This window comes from Apteryx rowi, unplaced genomic scaffold (genome assembly GCF_003343035.1).
Source record: "Apteryx rowi isolate R43461 unplaced genomic scaffold, aptRow1 scaffold_37, whole genome shotgun sequence".
Classification (NCBI taxonomy): domain Eukaryota; kingdom Metazoa; phylum Chordata; class Aves; order Apterygiformes; family Apterygidae; genus Apteryx; species Apteryx rowi.
In genome coordinates, this window is record NW_020450196.1 from 3,290,088 (window position 1) to 3,306,437 (window position 16,350).

The window sequence follows — 16,350 nt, forward strand, 5'->3', positions numbered from 1 at the left end:
CATTATATGACAGGTTGCAGGATACGATAGAATTATAGCAGCATCATTAGAATTCCTCTCTAATAATGGATATGAATTAGAATCATTTCTTCATTGATGTGGTATGTGAATATTTTAATATATCACTTTTATTTATTCCTTTTCATGTGCCTATAATAGAAATTTCAAGTAAAAATGAATTTATTATGGAAATTAGAGAGGAAGTGGGAAACTTTGAGCTATTTATGTATTCAAGTTCAAGAGGTAGAGGCTACATGAATAGCTGTAAGCATAAAATACAATTTTAAGTAGCTATTTTGTGGAATTCCCCACGTGGAAGGAATTCTTCAAATACTGGTTTGTGTAAATAATCATTGCTTTTCAAAGGGAGACCGGTGTATAGTGTCACCACAATATACATTGCATCAGCATTTACTTTTGGCAGTAATATGGTACATTTAGATAATGTTGCCCAGTGATTAAAGGATTCTTTTGAAAATTGAGATGGATTCCTGTAATAATATGTTTGAGCCCCTGCAGTCTTTTAATATCTTAGCAATACCCATTCCCATCTCTAAAAAGGGGCCAGTGAGTTATGTGCTAATTGCAACAGCCTTTATAAATATCTTCTGAGGTCTGTGGATGAAGACTACTGTTTATATTTGGGTCTGGAACTCCTAATTCTGTTAATTTTTTCTTGATTTTCTTGCAACAGTTGAACAGTTATTTAAGTGTTCTGGATTATCCCAGTAGTTACAGCTGAACATGCATAACAGGGCGCTTCCAAGATGATGACTTGAAAAGAAGAAATAAGTTGTAAATCTTGTGAAATTACAGATATCTTGAATTTTCATGTTTTCCCTATTAGCAAAAGATTAATGCAAAAAGATGTGAGATTTTTTTAATATGGTCTCATAAGTTCATTGTCTCTTATGTAATACTACTTACCATGTTGGCAACCACGTTCCAAATTTATTTCCTTTTTTTATTCTATTTTAGGTCCCAAATCTGATCCCAGTTCTAATGTTTAAACTGGGAAGACCTCTGGAGCCTACATTGTACAGGGATATATTGTACACACTACCCACACTGGGTGTACACAAGGTCAGAATGAAAAATTGTTAGTAAAACAAAAGCCATCAATGGCATATCATTTACTTACAATCAGTGAGTGATTTAGACTGAAAAAGCTTCAGCATAACTTTATAATATTTATGATGGGCTATGACATTTGTTTTAACAGTGTTTTAAAGTGTGCATCGTGCTTACCTGTTTGTACTATACTATTATTTTGTTTATATATCCTACGAAAATGCACTTTAGATTAATTGTGCACTAAAATTTGTCAGAAAATGAGTTGGACCCTCGTTCTGATGTTGTGAAAGGCTTAATTACCTATTTGTGATACTTGGCCCAAATAATGATTTATAGCACTCTCCTTGTTCTTGGACTTTAAAAAAATTTTTTTGTTTTTTTAACTTCTTTCAGGTCTGCGTAGCTCAGATTCTACGTGCAATACAGATGCTGGGGAGCACACCAAAGCTTAGAGCTATTACTCTGCGCCTGATGACATCCTTATGGGAAAGACAGGTTAGAAAAATGCTGTTGTGTCACTATGAAAAGATGTAGTTTAAAAACTTTTTCTTCTAACCAGGGAAAGTGTTTCATTTTGGAGCATTGCTTCCATTAGTGTATCATTATCAGCAGTATAAAGCAGATGGTGGAAGTGATGCCTTTATTGATTCTGTATTAGTGAAAACTTTCAGTAGTATGTCTTTTATGAAACCTGATTTTCATTTCATCAGGTCTAGGAATAGAATTATGAAATTTGTTTTTGAAGTATGGCTTTCTGCTTTGCATGATATGCAGTACAAATCAGACCTGTTGAGGTATTTCCGTTAAGTTACATGGCAATAGTTTGCTTATTTGTTTATGAAATAGCAATAGAGATTTGATTTGTAAAAGCCAGTTGGATCTCAACACAGCATTAGTCTCCAATGATGAAGGAAAGTAAAATATGATATGCAACATAAGTGGTCATTTAGAAGTCATGTAAAAATGCTAGCAACATAATGTCCTGTCACCAACTTTGCGAAGCATGATAATAATTTAAAATTAAATCTCTTCCAGGATCGGATTTACCCGGAACTGCAGAAATTCATGGCAGTATCTGATATGCACTCTTTGTCTCTTGACAAAGATGCTCAGTGGGAAAAGCTGATTGCTAAAGCTGCCTGCATAAGAGATATATGTAGGCAGAGGTAAGCACAAGATTTTATTGTCTGTTATCTTTGTAGGGAGAAAACCTAGGCCTTCTGTTAAAACTGCATGGTTATTTTTAGCTAGTCTGCTTTAATTGTGGGTAATGTTTTTCTGGATGTCTCTAACAACTCCTGAGTCAGTGTGTATCTCAGCAGCTAATCAGATTTGTGTTTTATTATAACTAATAGAAAGCATGTATAAGTAATGTTAAATTAAAATGAACAGAGACCAGCTGTCTTCCCCTTGAAACAAAACAAGTATCTCACACTGCTTCAGAACAGATACTTAAAGCATACCATACTCCACTCCCCCCAGTTCCCGGTTTTAGTCTGTCRTAGTTGTCCCTTGTACAGAAGCAGTACTCATTGAACTCTTGTATATAGAGTAGAACTTCTGTGTACGTGTGCATATTGCTCTATATCTTCATGTACTTTTGTTTTTTTTTTTTAGGCCATACCAGCATGGAGCAGATATGTTGGCTGCAATTTCCCAAGTATTAAACGAATGCACAAAACCTGATCAAGCTTCACCTGCAGCCATAGTGTTACAAGGTCTTCAGGCACTTTGTGAGGCTGAGGTAACATTAAATTGGCCTGACCTCATAGATCATGGTTTTTCTTCTAGCTGACCTTTCTTTAGAGTGCTTTAGACCATCATAGAATTTTTTTTCTTCTGATAAATTTAATTCCTCTATTCATGCATTCATTAATTGTCCCTGAGAAATCAATACTGTGATCTTTCATTGCAACAGCTCAGCCTTTCAGGGCGGGGCTTGGAATTTTAAATCAACATCACAACTTGTGTCAAAACATCCTTTAATAAATTTTATCTTCAGATTTGAAAAGAACAACTGTCTGGTACATAATTCTGATTGGCTGAAAAGTTTATAAATCATCTTATTTCTGATACCTTCCCACTTGCCTGCCCTGCTGAGTGTCTCATTCACCTACTGTACCTGATAGTGTGTAAAATTGCTTGTAATGGGGAGACTCCCATTTTAGTCTAGTGTATTCATTAATCATGTAGACTGTCAAGCACTGAAACATGTTGCCTAGAGAGGTTGTGCTGTCTCCATCCATGGAGGTTTTCAAGGTCCAACTGGATAAAGCCCTGAGCAATCTAGTCTGACCTTACAGTGACCCTGCTTTGAGCAGGAGATTGAACTAGAAACCTCCTGAGGTCCTTTTCAACCTGAACTGTCCTGTGATCTTACGATACGCTTGAGTTAGGAGCCAGGGCTCCTTGTTTTCCCAGTGACATCCCTGAGATGGTACAGGCACAGACGTGCTGTGAATCACCCTCTAGGCACACCATGGACTAAATGGGTCATCTGAGTTAGTGGACTAATGATAGACTGCAGGAATATTTGCTTATCCCTGTTCTGCCAAACTCATTTTAAGTTTTTTCCACTTCCTCACTCTTAGTATAGTGTCTACCACAATGGGACTGATCCAGTAAAAGACTTCAGTCATTACTACATTATACATGTGAAATCATGTCAGCCCCTCAAGAACAACATAGTAAATGGTTAGCAGTCCATAGACATTAGTATTCAATATAGTAAAGAAGCTTCAGACATGTGGTTAGGAACTAACTTATACAGGATAATTATTGTGTTTGCTTTTGGTATAGGGTTTGGTCCTTCTTGACTTTTGTATGGTTTCTTTCAATACTGGCCTCAATTAGTATTTAAGCAGTGTTTTCCCAGGCTGAATTATATTTAGAATTCATTTGACTTCTGTGAATGAAAGCAGGAGTTGGGCCTGGGACAGAAGTTGCATCCTGCTGCTATAAAAAGCCCATATGAGAACAGAAGTACTGTACCACTGGTGAGAACTGGGAATGCTGAGACAACTCTCAGTACTCAGAAGAGAAGAAAGGAAGGAAATAATCACTTTGCGGATAGGTACCACTTCTTCCTCTTCTAATTCTTGCAGGTCCTCTTTAAACTGCTTTGCTTCCCCAGTTTCATGCCAAAGTATTGTTTTGGGAAAACAGATCTGCCACCCCGGGTTGCTTAAACTTCAATAAAGAATTATCTTGTGGTTTGGTAAACTGGGTAACCATTTGGGCTAAGTAATGTAGTCTGTCCCTTATTTAGTATTTAGACTCCAGTCTGCAGAGCAGAAACTTGAAAGGGTATAATCATAGGGATTGGTTAAAGGGTTTTGTTTTGGTGCTTTTTTCATTCTGCCACTGTCTCAATAGATAACCATGGGAAAGGGTTTTAATATTTTTGTCTGAGGTTTTCCATGTGCGGTACAGAAAACAGGTCAGAATGTTCTCTGCTTAGATGAGGATTTTAGTGAGAATCTGATTTTAGTCAATATCTGCACCAGTATAATAAAATATGACTTCATATGTGTAGTGTCGGCATAGCTGATATCAGAACCCTATACACTGTGTAATTTTTGTCAACTCTGAGTTCTGAGAGTCTCAGAAAAGCTCCTTTGTGAAAGTAATATTATAATAAAATCTGTGGTAATGTTGGTTTTTGGATTATAACTGTGAAAGAATAATTTTTCATTGAGTTGACTGCAGTAATTGGTGTAAATATAATGGCTTAACCTAAAGCAAGTAACACTACATGACTTTCTTATATGGAGCTAAGAGTATTGGGTTTGCTTTTGTGTGGTTTATGAAGATAGCTAAATCCTTCTTTTATGTTTTTGTGAGCATAACAAAAGGCTTTTAAGGAGAGGAGTATGCAGTGACTTGCATGTCAGAAATGCAAAATACACACAGTAGTTCTTGCCAGGCCATATTTCCTAATTCTGGTCAAATCTTTCGGKTTTTTTTGCCAGTGTGATTTCAACAGAAGCCAGTGTACTTTCTATGAGGCCATCTATGCTGGTTTCTGATTGATTTCATGTGTGCAAGCCAAGAAACACTCAAGAATTAAAATGCTAAGCATAGTATTTTAAACTCTTTTCCAAGTTGTTTGTGGAAGTGGTTTCTTGCTGTTTACTCCATCAGTCCACATTTATTTGGTTTTTGACCAAAAAGAAACCAGCATAGCAGAGCAATATAATGAACTAAAATGTTGTGTGAAGAACAAACTATGTTGACTGAGTTTGACATTAAGTAGCAATTATAAAGCTGGACATTGTTTAATCAACATGCAGTTAATAACTTTGCTCTTAAAATGGTGGTATTTTATTGAGATGTTATCAGAAGATCCGTTCCACTCTTCCCCTTGGGCTAAAGTTTCTCCCCTGTTTCCCTTTATCAGGTCTGGTTCACTCCTCATTATCTTTTTTCCCCTCACTTTATATCCCTGGCGTTGTACATTGGTAATACCATAATTTTTTGAACCCTGTAGCCAGTAGTGTAGGTGCAGTTCCCTAACTGTGCAGAAGATCTACTCTTGAAAGGAACTGCCAGGCTCTTTGTCTTGTCCCAAGATGAACTTTCTGTACAGGCAAAGAGTCTTCCCCATGTACTGAATGAGCAAGTCACATCTGGAGTACTGTGTTCAGTTCCGGGCCCCCCAGTACAAGAGAGACATGGAGCTACTGGAGCAAGTCCAGTGAAGGGCTACAAAGATGATTAGGGGACTGGAGCATCTCTCTTATGAGGAAAGGCTGAGAGAGCTGGGCCTGTTCAGCCTGGAAAGGGAAGGCTGAGAGGGGTTATTAATGTGTACAAGTATCTGAAGGGAGGGTGTCGAGAGGATAGGACCAGACTCTTTTCAGTGGTGCCGAGCGACAGGACGCAAGGCAACGGGCACAAACTGAAACACAGGCAGTTCCATCTGAACATCTTAGAAAAAACTTCTTCACTGTGAGGGTGACAGAGCACTGGAACAGGTTGCCCCGAGAGGTGGTGGAGTCTCCTTCTCTGGAGATATTCAAAACCCACCTGGATGTGATCCTGTGCAATGTGCTCTAGGTGACCCTGCTTGAGCAGAGGGGTTGGACTAGGCGATCTCCAGAGGTCCCTTCCAACCTCAACCATTCTGTGATTCTATAAAATGTTAACCTTACTGGCCTGCCTTCAGTCTGACTGGTGTGTTGAAACACCCACCATCAGAATATTTGTAATTTTAAGTATACACTTGATTTCCTAATTCCCTGCTACTGCTCCTACCAATCCTGCTGCTTCTTCTCCTCCCTTTCTTTTCCTCCGTTCAAACTCTGTGGTTTATGCCCTTGCCAAATAAAATCATGTTACCAGCTCCTCATTCAGGTCAGCCACCAGAATCCGTTTTAATGCATCTTCATAATTGGTGCAATTCCTGGCTTTTGAAAGCTGGAAATGCCAAAGTTAGGTTCATAATGTAACCTTAATTCTTCCGCTTATGAATGTGCTATGTTACATATTCACAAACAATTCCTCCTTCCACACCTCCTGCCAAAACCCAACCTCTTTCAGTCTTAGATATATAGTGATCTGGCAACTTCATTTTCTGTTTTTGCATTAGTACATGTGGCATAGTAGTGCAGTCTAACTGCACGTCTGTTTATCTTCTCTTCCTCTTTCTATTTTTGCTTTTCCAAGCTTTGCTGTTGTATGTATTTTGACACTTAGCTTGCTTTTTTCTCGTGACTGAAACAAAGTTCTAATGCTGTGTTTTGGTTTCACCTGTAAGATAGCTAGTACTCTTGCACTCTTTGTAAGAACTGGTACATACAGATAGCTTCAGGAAGACGAATAGTTTCAGGAAGACTGGATTTGCTAGTGTATTCTAAGTGGAGAAGCTACAACTTTTTCTAAACTTGGGAAAGCTTGATTTTCTTCTAAACATATAGTTATTTGGCTTACATTTTTAATCAGTTTTGTTTTAAACTGTATAATTTAAAAAACTTACAGCAGGTATTAACTTGTATGTTACTTCTCCCTTTTGGTCTCCAAACTCATGTTGACTTCACTGTAGATACAAATTATGGAAAATTGTGCTCTAAATCCTTATAATTTGTTAGCAGAAACTGGAAAATGGCTTATATACTCCACAAAAAGAATTCGCTTTTTGTAACTGAAACCTCAATGTAAACATTTCACATTAAAATGTGGACGAACTGTGTAGGCAGACAAAGATCACTTGTCAGCCAGTTTTACTGTGGAAATGGCATTGATGTGGTGATTTTTGCTGTTAATCCTCAGGAATAGTACTAGTGCTTCTGCCTCTGTGCACCACCATTTTGTCACATCAGCTGTTTTTGTAGTATTGGGCAAAGTGCATTTGGAAAAGAAGAGGTAGTTTAATTTAATCTATTCTTAAATATTTATCAACAAATTTGAAGTGTCATCAAGGGGCCTTTTTCCTTAACACAGTGCATATTAATTATGTAAAACAATGGTATGCCCTTTACTTTTTGCAAGTTGCAGGTATTTGTGTAGCTAGCTGTTAAGTATAACCCATTGCAGTAGAGGATGTCTGGTGCCTTTTGCTGCAGTTACCTAGAATTTACCTGTACCAGCAAGATTCTGGTAGATTTTGTCCTAGTTGTAGTTTAGAGGAAATTCTGAATACTTCAGGTGATCAGCGTGAAAGATGGGGAGCTGCTATGAGATAAATGATTAATATTCCATGTTGACTTGGTTACTGACAGAATAACTGACCGGATATACCGATTCAATTTTAAGGCTCTAGAGCAAAGCTAGAAAGGAAGACAACTAGTTCAAGAATGGTCACTTGAGGATCATTTTGGGACAATGACAGACATAGGTGTGCTGAGGAATCTGGTTTGCCTTTCTACTGCACCTATCAGATGGTTTTAATAAGAACTGTGACCCTACTGGGATACCTATCTCTCTTGTGCATACTCTAGGAAGAGATATTATGGCTGCTAGGAGGTGTTGGAGTTGTTCACAAAGCCATTAAATGAGACATATTCACAGCTGTATTTGCTATGTTATTTGAAGACCCCAGTTCGGCTTAGACCTTTTTTTTTCAGAATACCAGGAGTTTTAAGCAGTGTGAATATGTGTAGACTTTAAAAAAAAATCAAGAAGAAAGCACAAAGAAATCCTTTTCTCATATGGTATGTTACTTTGGAATAGAAAATGCATAGCCTGCCAGAAGATCATTGTGCACTGCCTATGCTAATGATCTCAGAGAAACTACCAGCTGTGCCAACCGTAGGCAGAACTCTTGAACTGTTGCTACACAGGTGTTGTGGTCCACAACATGACCAAAAGCAGAGGTATCTTGGAACTTGCTTTCCCTGGGAGAGGTTATGATGTCTGTGGGTATCAAAGGATGCAGCCAAACAATCACAAAGAGCTGTGCAGGTTGCAACCAATTTTGCTGCTGTTACTTTGCAATTATTACAGCCACAATTTCTCATTATAAAGCAAGTGAACAAGTCCCTGAGCAAGCTGATCCAGTTGGCCCTGCTTTGGGGGATTGGGCGAGGTGACCTCCTAAGGTCTGTTTTAACCTCAGTTATTCTCCGTATGGATAATTCTGTGATAGACCTGATGCACCAGTGTTGCTGAGATTTGATGTAAATGGATGTTTATCTCAGAGATGAAACTGTGCCCCAAATGATGTGCTCTGAATTTCTCTTCCTGTTACTGGGAATGAAATTTATTTAAATGTTGTCCTTCCCTCTCTTCCCATAATCTTGTCACCCTCTTAGGACAGAAGGTTAGCTGAAGCAAGAGTGCTTTTCTCCTTGAAATCAGTAAATATGGACTTCCAGTTTTTGCCTTCCGGCAACTATGTTTCCAGTCAATGCTGTGTCCAGCAGTAAGTTTGCCATTAAAAAAAAAACACACACACAAAAAAAAAACCAAAACACAAATGTAAAACTGAATGCACTGTATCAGAAGCCCAAAGGGCCTGTAAGTTATATGGTTGTTAATGTCTCAAGATGGCAATGACCTGTCACCCCAAAAAAAAACAAAATGAGAAACAGCAATAAATATGAAGACAAAAACAGACTTAAAAAGAACTTGCACCAAAGCTTTACCTTTGTGTGTCTAGATCTATGAATATACATTTTCTGATCAGCAGTGATTCTCTTTCTAATATCTCAGTATCATGAATAAAAGCTTTTCATCTTTCTAGGTTCCTAGACAGTGCTGCAGTTTCAGAAAACAGCCTTGTACAGTTAAGCCATAACCAAGGAGTCACATGGCATTTTCTCAGGATTCATGACCTGCAGAGAGAGTTCACCTCAGGTTGCTTATCACAAATAGTCAGCTGTTCCAACATAAATGTGCCATGCCAAGGTCATTATTGCCATTATAACCTTTTTATTCTTTCACTTTTTAAAAATGTGCATGTAAAGTACCTCTCTCTTCCCTTTCCCAGTGTTCCCATCCCCTTGCTCTGGGGTTTGCTAACAGCACAACATTTGGGGTAGTAATTTTCAGTAGGACTGCTCTTATGTCAGATAATTTTAGAGAATCCCTTTTGGAAGAAACCTGGAGAATTTTCCAGTTTAACATTTTAAGAGTTGAAAATAATTTATTAATGAAATGTGATGGTATAGCAATGGAGTTTGAAGTACATGATAGGCCAGAATGCACAGCTGTATTCAGTGATGGTTTTAGTATCCTCTGGCTTCTGTATTTATTGAATGGCAGATGATTTTTAGCCAGATTTAATCACATTTGGTTTTTGATCAGTTCACCAAGTTTATTTGTCAGAAGATGCATGAGATCTGCTTCAGGAAACAGTCAGTGATCAGCAATGTTTGGGCACAGATGAGATATACTGTATAGTCTAGATCTTCTCAGAATAAAGCAATAATTTGTAAGCTGTGATATATTCGAAGCTGCAGTACTTTTTCTAAGAAACAAAAAACACACGTGCACACATGCATCTATCCCTTAACAGATCTCTCCTCCCAGACCTGTCCTTGGTCCTTTCATGCATTTCTTTATTATGTCCAAATTTAAATTTGATGTGAAATATAACAATACAAGTGAACTCATATTGCTTCTGTTGTGTTTTTGCAACAAAAAATTGTTTCTTCCTCTTTGACACCAGCAGTGTTCAAAATGAGAAGAAAGCAACTTCCTACAAGCTCCTGTGCTATCGGTTGAGAGTCCAGGTGCAATATATTACCTTGGGTGGAAAATGTGTAAAGCAGACATAATTTATATTTTGGCAGAGGAGAATGGAATCACTTGAAGGATGTGTGTTTGTTTTCAAGGCATCCAATGAGAAATAAAACACACAAATATACAGCTGTGCATTTTAAAGTTTTTTCAAATTTAGTCAAGTTATTCTTTTGCATTCTTAAAGAACTATAGTTTCCAAAAAATAGAATTTATGACTTCTGGATGCAGCAATGTGATTGTTTTCAAATATTCGCATAACAATAATAACTGTAAAGAACCAGAAGTTGGGCAGGGCTTTTACTAGAACTGACTCTTTGATACTGAGTTACAGAGTTTTCATTTTTAAGCTGTCAGGGGCAGAGCTATTAGACTAGCATCTTATAGGCCCATCTGCTTTAGCCTGGGAATTCTGTTGGAAGTGTTCCATATAAGAGCACAAACATTTTGGGTGATGTAAGTCTCTGGATTTCCATCAGACTCTGAGGGGGCTCTTAAAAAATCAGAACCATCAGACATTGGGAGGATTTAAATTTTGTCAGTAATGACAGAGCAACCTTGCTCAGTGTCCGCAAGTTGTGATTACCTGAATGAACACCACTCACCTGAAAGTAATATTATTACTAAAATTATGGTAATGTCTTTGCAACTGTTCACTTACTAAAAAGTACTGATACAGGCTGATGCTTATTTTTGTTACCTTGTTGCACTGAATTTGGAATGGGGTCTGAATTCAGAACAACACGTTCCCAGTGTGGTGATGCATGATGTCCTAGAAATGTGAGCGGTTCCTCAATACAGAGCTTTTCAATTAACTATCAGAACAATATGTGTCTTTCTAAATTGAAAAAACATTGGCTTTGGAGAAATCCATTGACGTTTAACTGTGTTTAGCTTCATGCACAGTTATTTAATGAGCCCAATGAAAATGATTCTGTGTTCAGTAGCAGTCCAGAGTACCACATACTGAGAAGAAGAGAGCATCTCTTCAAGACAAGAATGTTGTTGTTCTCTCTTAGAGATAAGAGTGTTAACGCTGCTCAGGCCTGCCAACATGTCAGTGTTCTGCAGGACTTGAACCTTCAGCTCTTTGAGCTTATAATTTCTGTGAGGCTGGAGTTGCACAGCTAGTGGACTTTGGACTACTAACTGATACTGTGCTTCTGGGACATTGTCTCAATGCCTGGCCAGTCCCTCTAGACCTCATCCAAATTAGGGATTTAAAAAAAATTTTTTTTCTTCTTTAGGGTTTCAGACATTGGCAGCATTATGCCCAAGGGTGAACCTTGAAACTTCACTAGCAAAATTTTCTTTGATGGCTAAAGTACTTTCTTTTGTTTCTACCTCCTTTTACTTCAAAACAAAACAAAATAAACATCTGAAACCCATATACCAGAAAAACAAACAAAAAAGTGTTGTTCTTTCCTCATGCCCTGTAGAACAATACAGCAACAATAGTGAGTGAGGAAATGGAAACATTTGATTGTGAAAGGCCCAGATGACAGTGTGTGAATGTGATCTGAGCTTATTTTGTATGATCCAACTTCTTTTCTTACGAGTTAATCTCTCAAATAATACAAGTTCTTAGCCTTGATATATTTTGGGACTGTGCATTATATTCTGCATGCTGTGATACTGAGACAGCATTTTGGTGGCTGCAGTTCAGTAACGCGTTTCAGCACGTGCTCAGCCTGCTAAAGACTGACAAGTTAATAACAAAAAATGCAGAATCATCAAAGCAGTGTATACTGGCATACATGGATTGCAATACTGAAGAATGCATCTTTCTGTAAGTTAATGATGCCTATACTCTTCAATCGAATGTTTAGCATTTGGAAAATTGGTTGTATCTTTTAGCCAGTAGAAAAGTTGAATTTCTGCTTGACTTGCACTTCTCAGTACAGATATACACCAGTAAATTTCAAATCATTTGTACATGAACACAATCTCTGCCATTAGCATGAATGTTCTGTACACACAGAAAAGAAAATAAATCCCTTCTATTCATGAAAGCAAAAACAGTTTAAAATGTATTTTACAGTGGATTTTTATGGTTTGGAATGGTTTTCAGTGTTGACATAGCTATTGAAATACTAATTACTGTAGCACAGTCTAATAGCAACTGTGTCATGTATAACAGTAATACTGCACTAAGTACATGTGATACTCAAATGTGCATGAATGTGTATAGAAAACACTCCTCTGTAGAATTCTGTGTCAGATACACCGTATGTTAGTTGTAATGCTATTCTTGGCTGCATATCAGTAAATGGAGGGCCAACATTTTTGGCACACCAGCAGATCTTTGTTGAATATATATAACTTGGTGCCTACACTAACTTCTAATGTTTTCCTTGTATGTTTTTCTTTTATTATGCTCTATGCCCTGTGCGTCTTTAACCCTCTTTCTTTGTTCTGTTGATATGTGGCTAAAATGAAGTGGTAAAGCTGAAATGTGAAGTACTTCCATGGTATTCTTATATTTCATAAAATGGTATGCTTACTGTGTTTATTAGTAAGCTGGATCTGGACACTGGAATTTTCCCTTTAGTGACTTTATGACCAACAGTACACAACCGTTAAACAGTCTTAAAAATGAAGTATTGCTTTTTACAGCAATAGGAGCAAAGTTATTAGAGAAAGAACAACAACAACGAAAGAATATTTATCTGAAAGCTTACTGTGCCCCAGTGGTAGGCTAGGTAGACCAAACTCTGACATGGCCCAGGTGTTTTGAACTGGTTGTCCATAACACGTGTTTCTCTAAGCACTGCTCGTGTTCTTCTGTTTGTCACTGCTCCTGAACTTTGGCATCTCCAACCAAAAGATGATTGAACCATAATTCTCTGAACTAAAGTTTCTGATATTTTCTCTTAATGATTCTCTAGCATCTGCTCAGAGGTTTCTTAACTTGAACAGCCTTGTTCCTTGCACCTGTAACTTTGTTAGTGTTAAACATGACAGTGTACAGTTTTCATAAACTATCACCACTCTGTCCTATGACTTCTCCCCTAAGTCCTTTAGTTCTCCCTGTCAAACCTCATCTGATCTGTGATCTTTGTAATGTCAGCATATATTTTAATAACTGTAGTTGTGTGAAGATTGCCTTTTGCATTTACTAGACTGATTAAAGATCATTAGGATTTGTTGAGCAGATCTGAGAGGGAGGAAGTGTATTGCAGAAAACTATAATGACGCCATTGGAGCCTTTACCGTCAATCTCTTCAATTTCCTTTAGTGCAGGGGAAGGGACAAAGCAGGGGTTATCACCTTGCTGAGCAGAGTATTTTTGTTCTAAAAGAAATTCAGGTGTTCTGCTAATCCAGACATGTTCTGCGCCCTTCCCCTCTCCCTGGCCTCAGGTAGCAGGTGTGTGGAAAAGGATTGCCTTTAATTCTTATCTCATTTCTCAAATTGTTTGCTACAGTTGTTCTGTGAGCCCCTGTGTCACTGCCAACCTGCCAAAGTCTATTGCTAACTTCATATGAAGCAAGTTATGTGATGATGAATTACAAATTTTTATGTTCATTGTTTCACTGTTCTGTACCTAGTGTTGGGTATGGCTATCTCATAGATGATAATAAAGATTCAGTATTTTCTGACTAACCTCCTTTGAAAGCTCTTATGCTTATATAATATGACAAGGTGACAAGGCTTCAGTCACACAAAATTTCAGGTGCATGCAAGCTGCAAAGAAATATGCAGTGTCCAAAACCAATATATTATTTCAATGTAGCTAATAAACATCTGACATATGTTGTTCTCACATACTTCACTTGCCTCCATCTGCCTTTGGGGCTAACTCTGAAAATGCTAACATGTCTAGTCATTCCATACAGTTGTCATAACATGCAATTTGCCATTGCTTGAGTGTGGTACAGACATGTACAGACGTTTGAAACTTTAGTCAGGTTATTGCCTTTTTTTTTGCTTACCCTGATGGTTACCTGATACTGGAGAACATATGTGATCCTCTAAGAAAGAATGACATGAAACTTACTTGTTTAGCTAATTATGTTTTAGTCTTCCTATGTGGTAGTATTGAATCAAACTCCATGAATATACAACTTGGCTTTATATGTTTCCCTGCGTTAAATATGTTTCAAGGTCCATTTTCTTTTTGCTAGACAATCAGCTTGTTACCAAGTTAAAACTTCTGGATTGTTTAGTTTAGTTAAAACTTCCAGTCTTAATAGATATGCCTCTCTTTTTCAGTACTGAAGAAGTATTTCTGTAATTCTTGCAAAGAGTGTTTTGAGAGATGGGAAAGAGAGGCATCGTTTTTACTCAGAATGTAATCAGAGTAAGTGTTTCTAGCTGTCAGTGTTAGTTACCAAAGAAATGTATTCATGTGTTTGCTGCTCCTAGAAGGGAGTCAGCTCAATAGACACTCTTAAGAGCTTCATCTTCAGTTTTTGAAATTGCTCTCTAAAGTGTTTTTCAGAGTCACTGGAGTGATTGTTTAATTCAGCAATTACTTCTGATACCCAGCATGCTGTTTTTGTCGGTGCAGAGTAGCACAAAAACTATCCTCAGTGCATTTATGGAATATTTTCATAAACATAGCTTTATTTAATTTCACTGCATAGATGGCTATACATTTCTCCCTTAGTCTTCTGTCTTGCTTTGCTTTAGTTTCATAGATGTGGAAGAACTTTTCATAGGCTTTGCTTTGTTTAAAGAAAAGTCCTGGCTTACAGTTCTGGTGTATTTTCCTCTTTAAAAGGCTGAGTACTTGCTCAGGCCTTGCTCTCCCATAGCTATTTTTTTCTTTTAGACTTTTAATTCTTGCATAGTTATGGGTTTGGGTTTTTTCTTCTTTCTGTGCAACTTTTCTTGTTTTGCTCCTTTGTTGTTGCATTGGAACCTGAACCCTGAAAGACAAATGGAAGCAACAGGTTATTATTCCAGACAGAATAACGCAGGTATGGTGGCAAGGTCTGAAAAATTAAATTCCCCACGGGGAGCAGTGTGAGGTTTGCTCAGATGCTGCAGAGAAATTACTGAAGTTTTCATTAGAATATATTGCTTCTTGCAGAGAAGGGATGTGGGGAACTTAAAGAATCTCCCAAGGGAAAACAGAAAACCTTCAGTACCAATAATACTGTGTAGTCTAGCTTTTCATGGACCTTGAATACTTATCTCTGTGACTTTTGGTTTAATTATTCTGTCAGACCTGGGCCACTGGCTGAGCATCTTACTTCCATTTTTCAGTGCTTCAAAATGCCAAACTTGCATTGTGTTGACTGCTCATTGATCCAWCATAAGATCTCAGCAGGTGAAAATAAACCAGGTGAGGATGATTGGTCCTACCCAGCCTTTCATGTCTCACTCCTGTGCTGCAATTAGAGTAATAGTGTACATGTGTAGTCATTATTTTCTTCACTGTGAAAAGCTGATTGAACCTGTTGTGGTGAATAGCTAGTTAGTAGCCTAGTAGTCTTTAAGATTTTTAGAAAGTAGGATGAATACAAAAGACATCCTAGATGGCAACAGTGTTTTTAACCCAGAGAAGCATTCTAAACATCTAACTTGAAACATTCTGAATGTTATTTAATACAGTAGTGTCTTGCTGAATGTGCAGACAGTCTGAAGCATAGGCTCATTGATGTACAGACTGCTCCTTTTTTATCCCAAGTGTACGTTAGTCCTGGAGGTAAATTTTGACATTGCGATTTATTAGGTATATCAAAACACAGAAAAATGTTTTTTTTTAAAAAATCGAGATTGGTAATGACTAAACCTAACACAGAAAGAGTGGGTTTGGAGAAGGCACATGTACTATCCTTACTTTGCTCAGCAAAGGGTCTGTGCAGCTGCTGGTAAAGTCAGCATGTGAAATCATGGTGTCCAACATACATAACAAAAGCTGATCTTTTCTCCAGAGATCTTAAGGTTCAGTCTAAGCTCTAAGAGATGACTACATATAAACGCTTGAACATACAAAAAAGTTGACTTGCATGAAGGACAGATCTTATGCATCAGCACTCTAATAGTTGTGAATAACTTTAGGTGTCATGGCAAAGAGGAATCAGTAAGAGAACAGTGAAATAACTTGGTGAATATATAAGAGGAACTCTCACCCAAAAGGAGCTA

At 37.7% G+C, this 16,350-nt stretch overlaps 1 protein-coding gene across 6 annotated transcripts in view; it reads left to right on the forward strand.

Moving 5' to 3' along the window:
• Positions 1-16,350, forward strand: part of FOCAD (focadhesin) — a 126,234-nt gene that overhangs the window by 51,928 nt on the left and 57,956 nt on the right. For 5 of the 6 annotated variants that reach the window (XM_026073563.1, XM_026073559.1, XM_026073560.1 and 2 more), the window contains 4 exons: positions 979-1,083; positions 1,468-1,569; positions 2,110-2,240; positions 2,692-2,818. In XM_026073563.1, coding sequence (XP_025929348.1) covers positions 979-1,083; positions 1,468-1,569; positions 2,110-2,240; positions 2,692-2,818 — 465 coding nt within the window. The remainder of the gene's footprint in view (positions 1-978; positions 1,084-1,467; positions 1,570-2,109; positions 2,241-2,691; positions 2,819-16,350) is intronic. The other variant, XM_026073562.1, reaches the window with a different exon arrangement.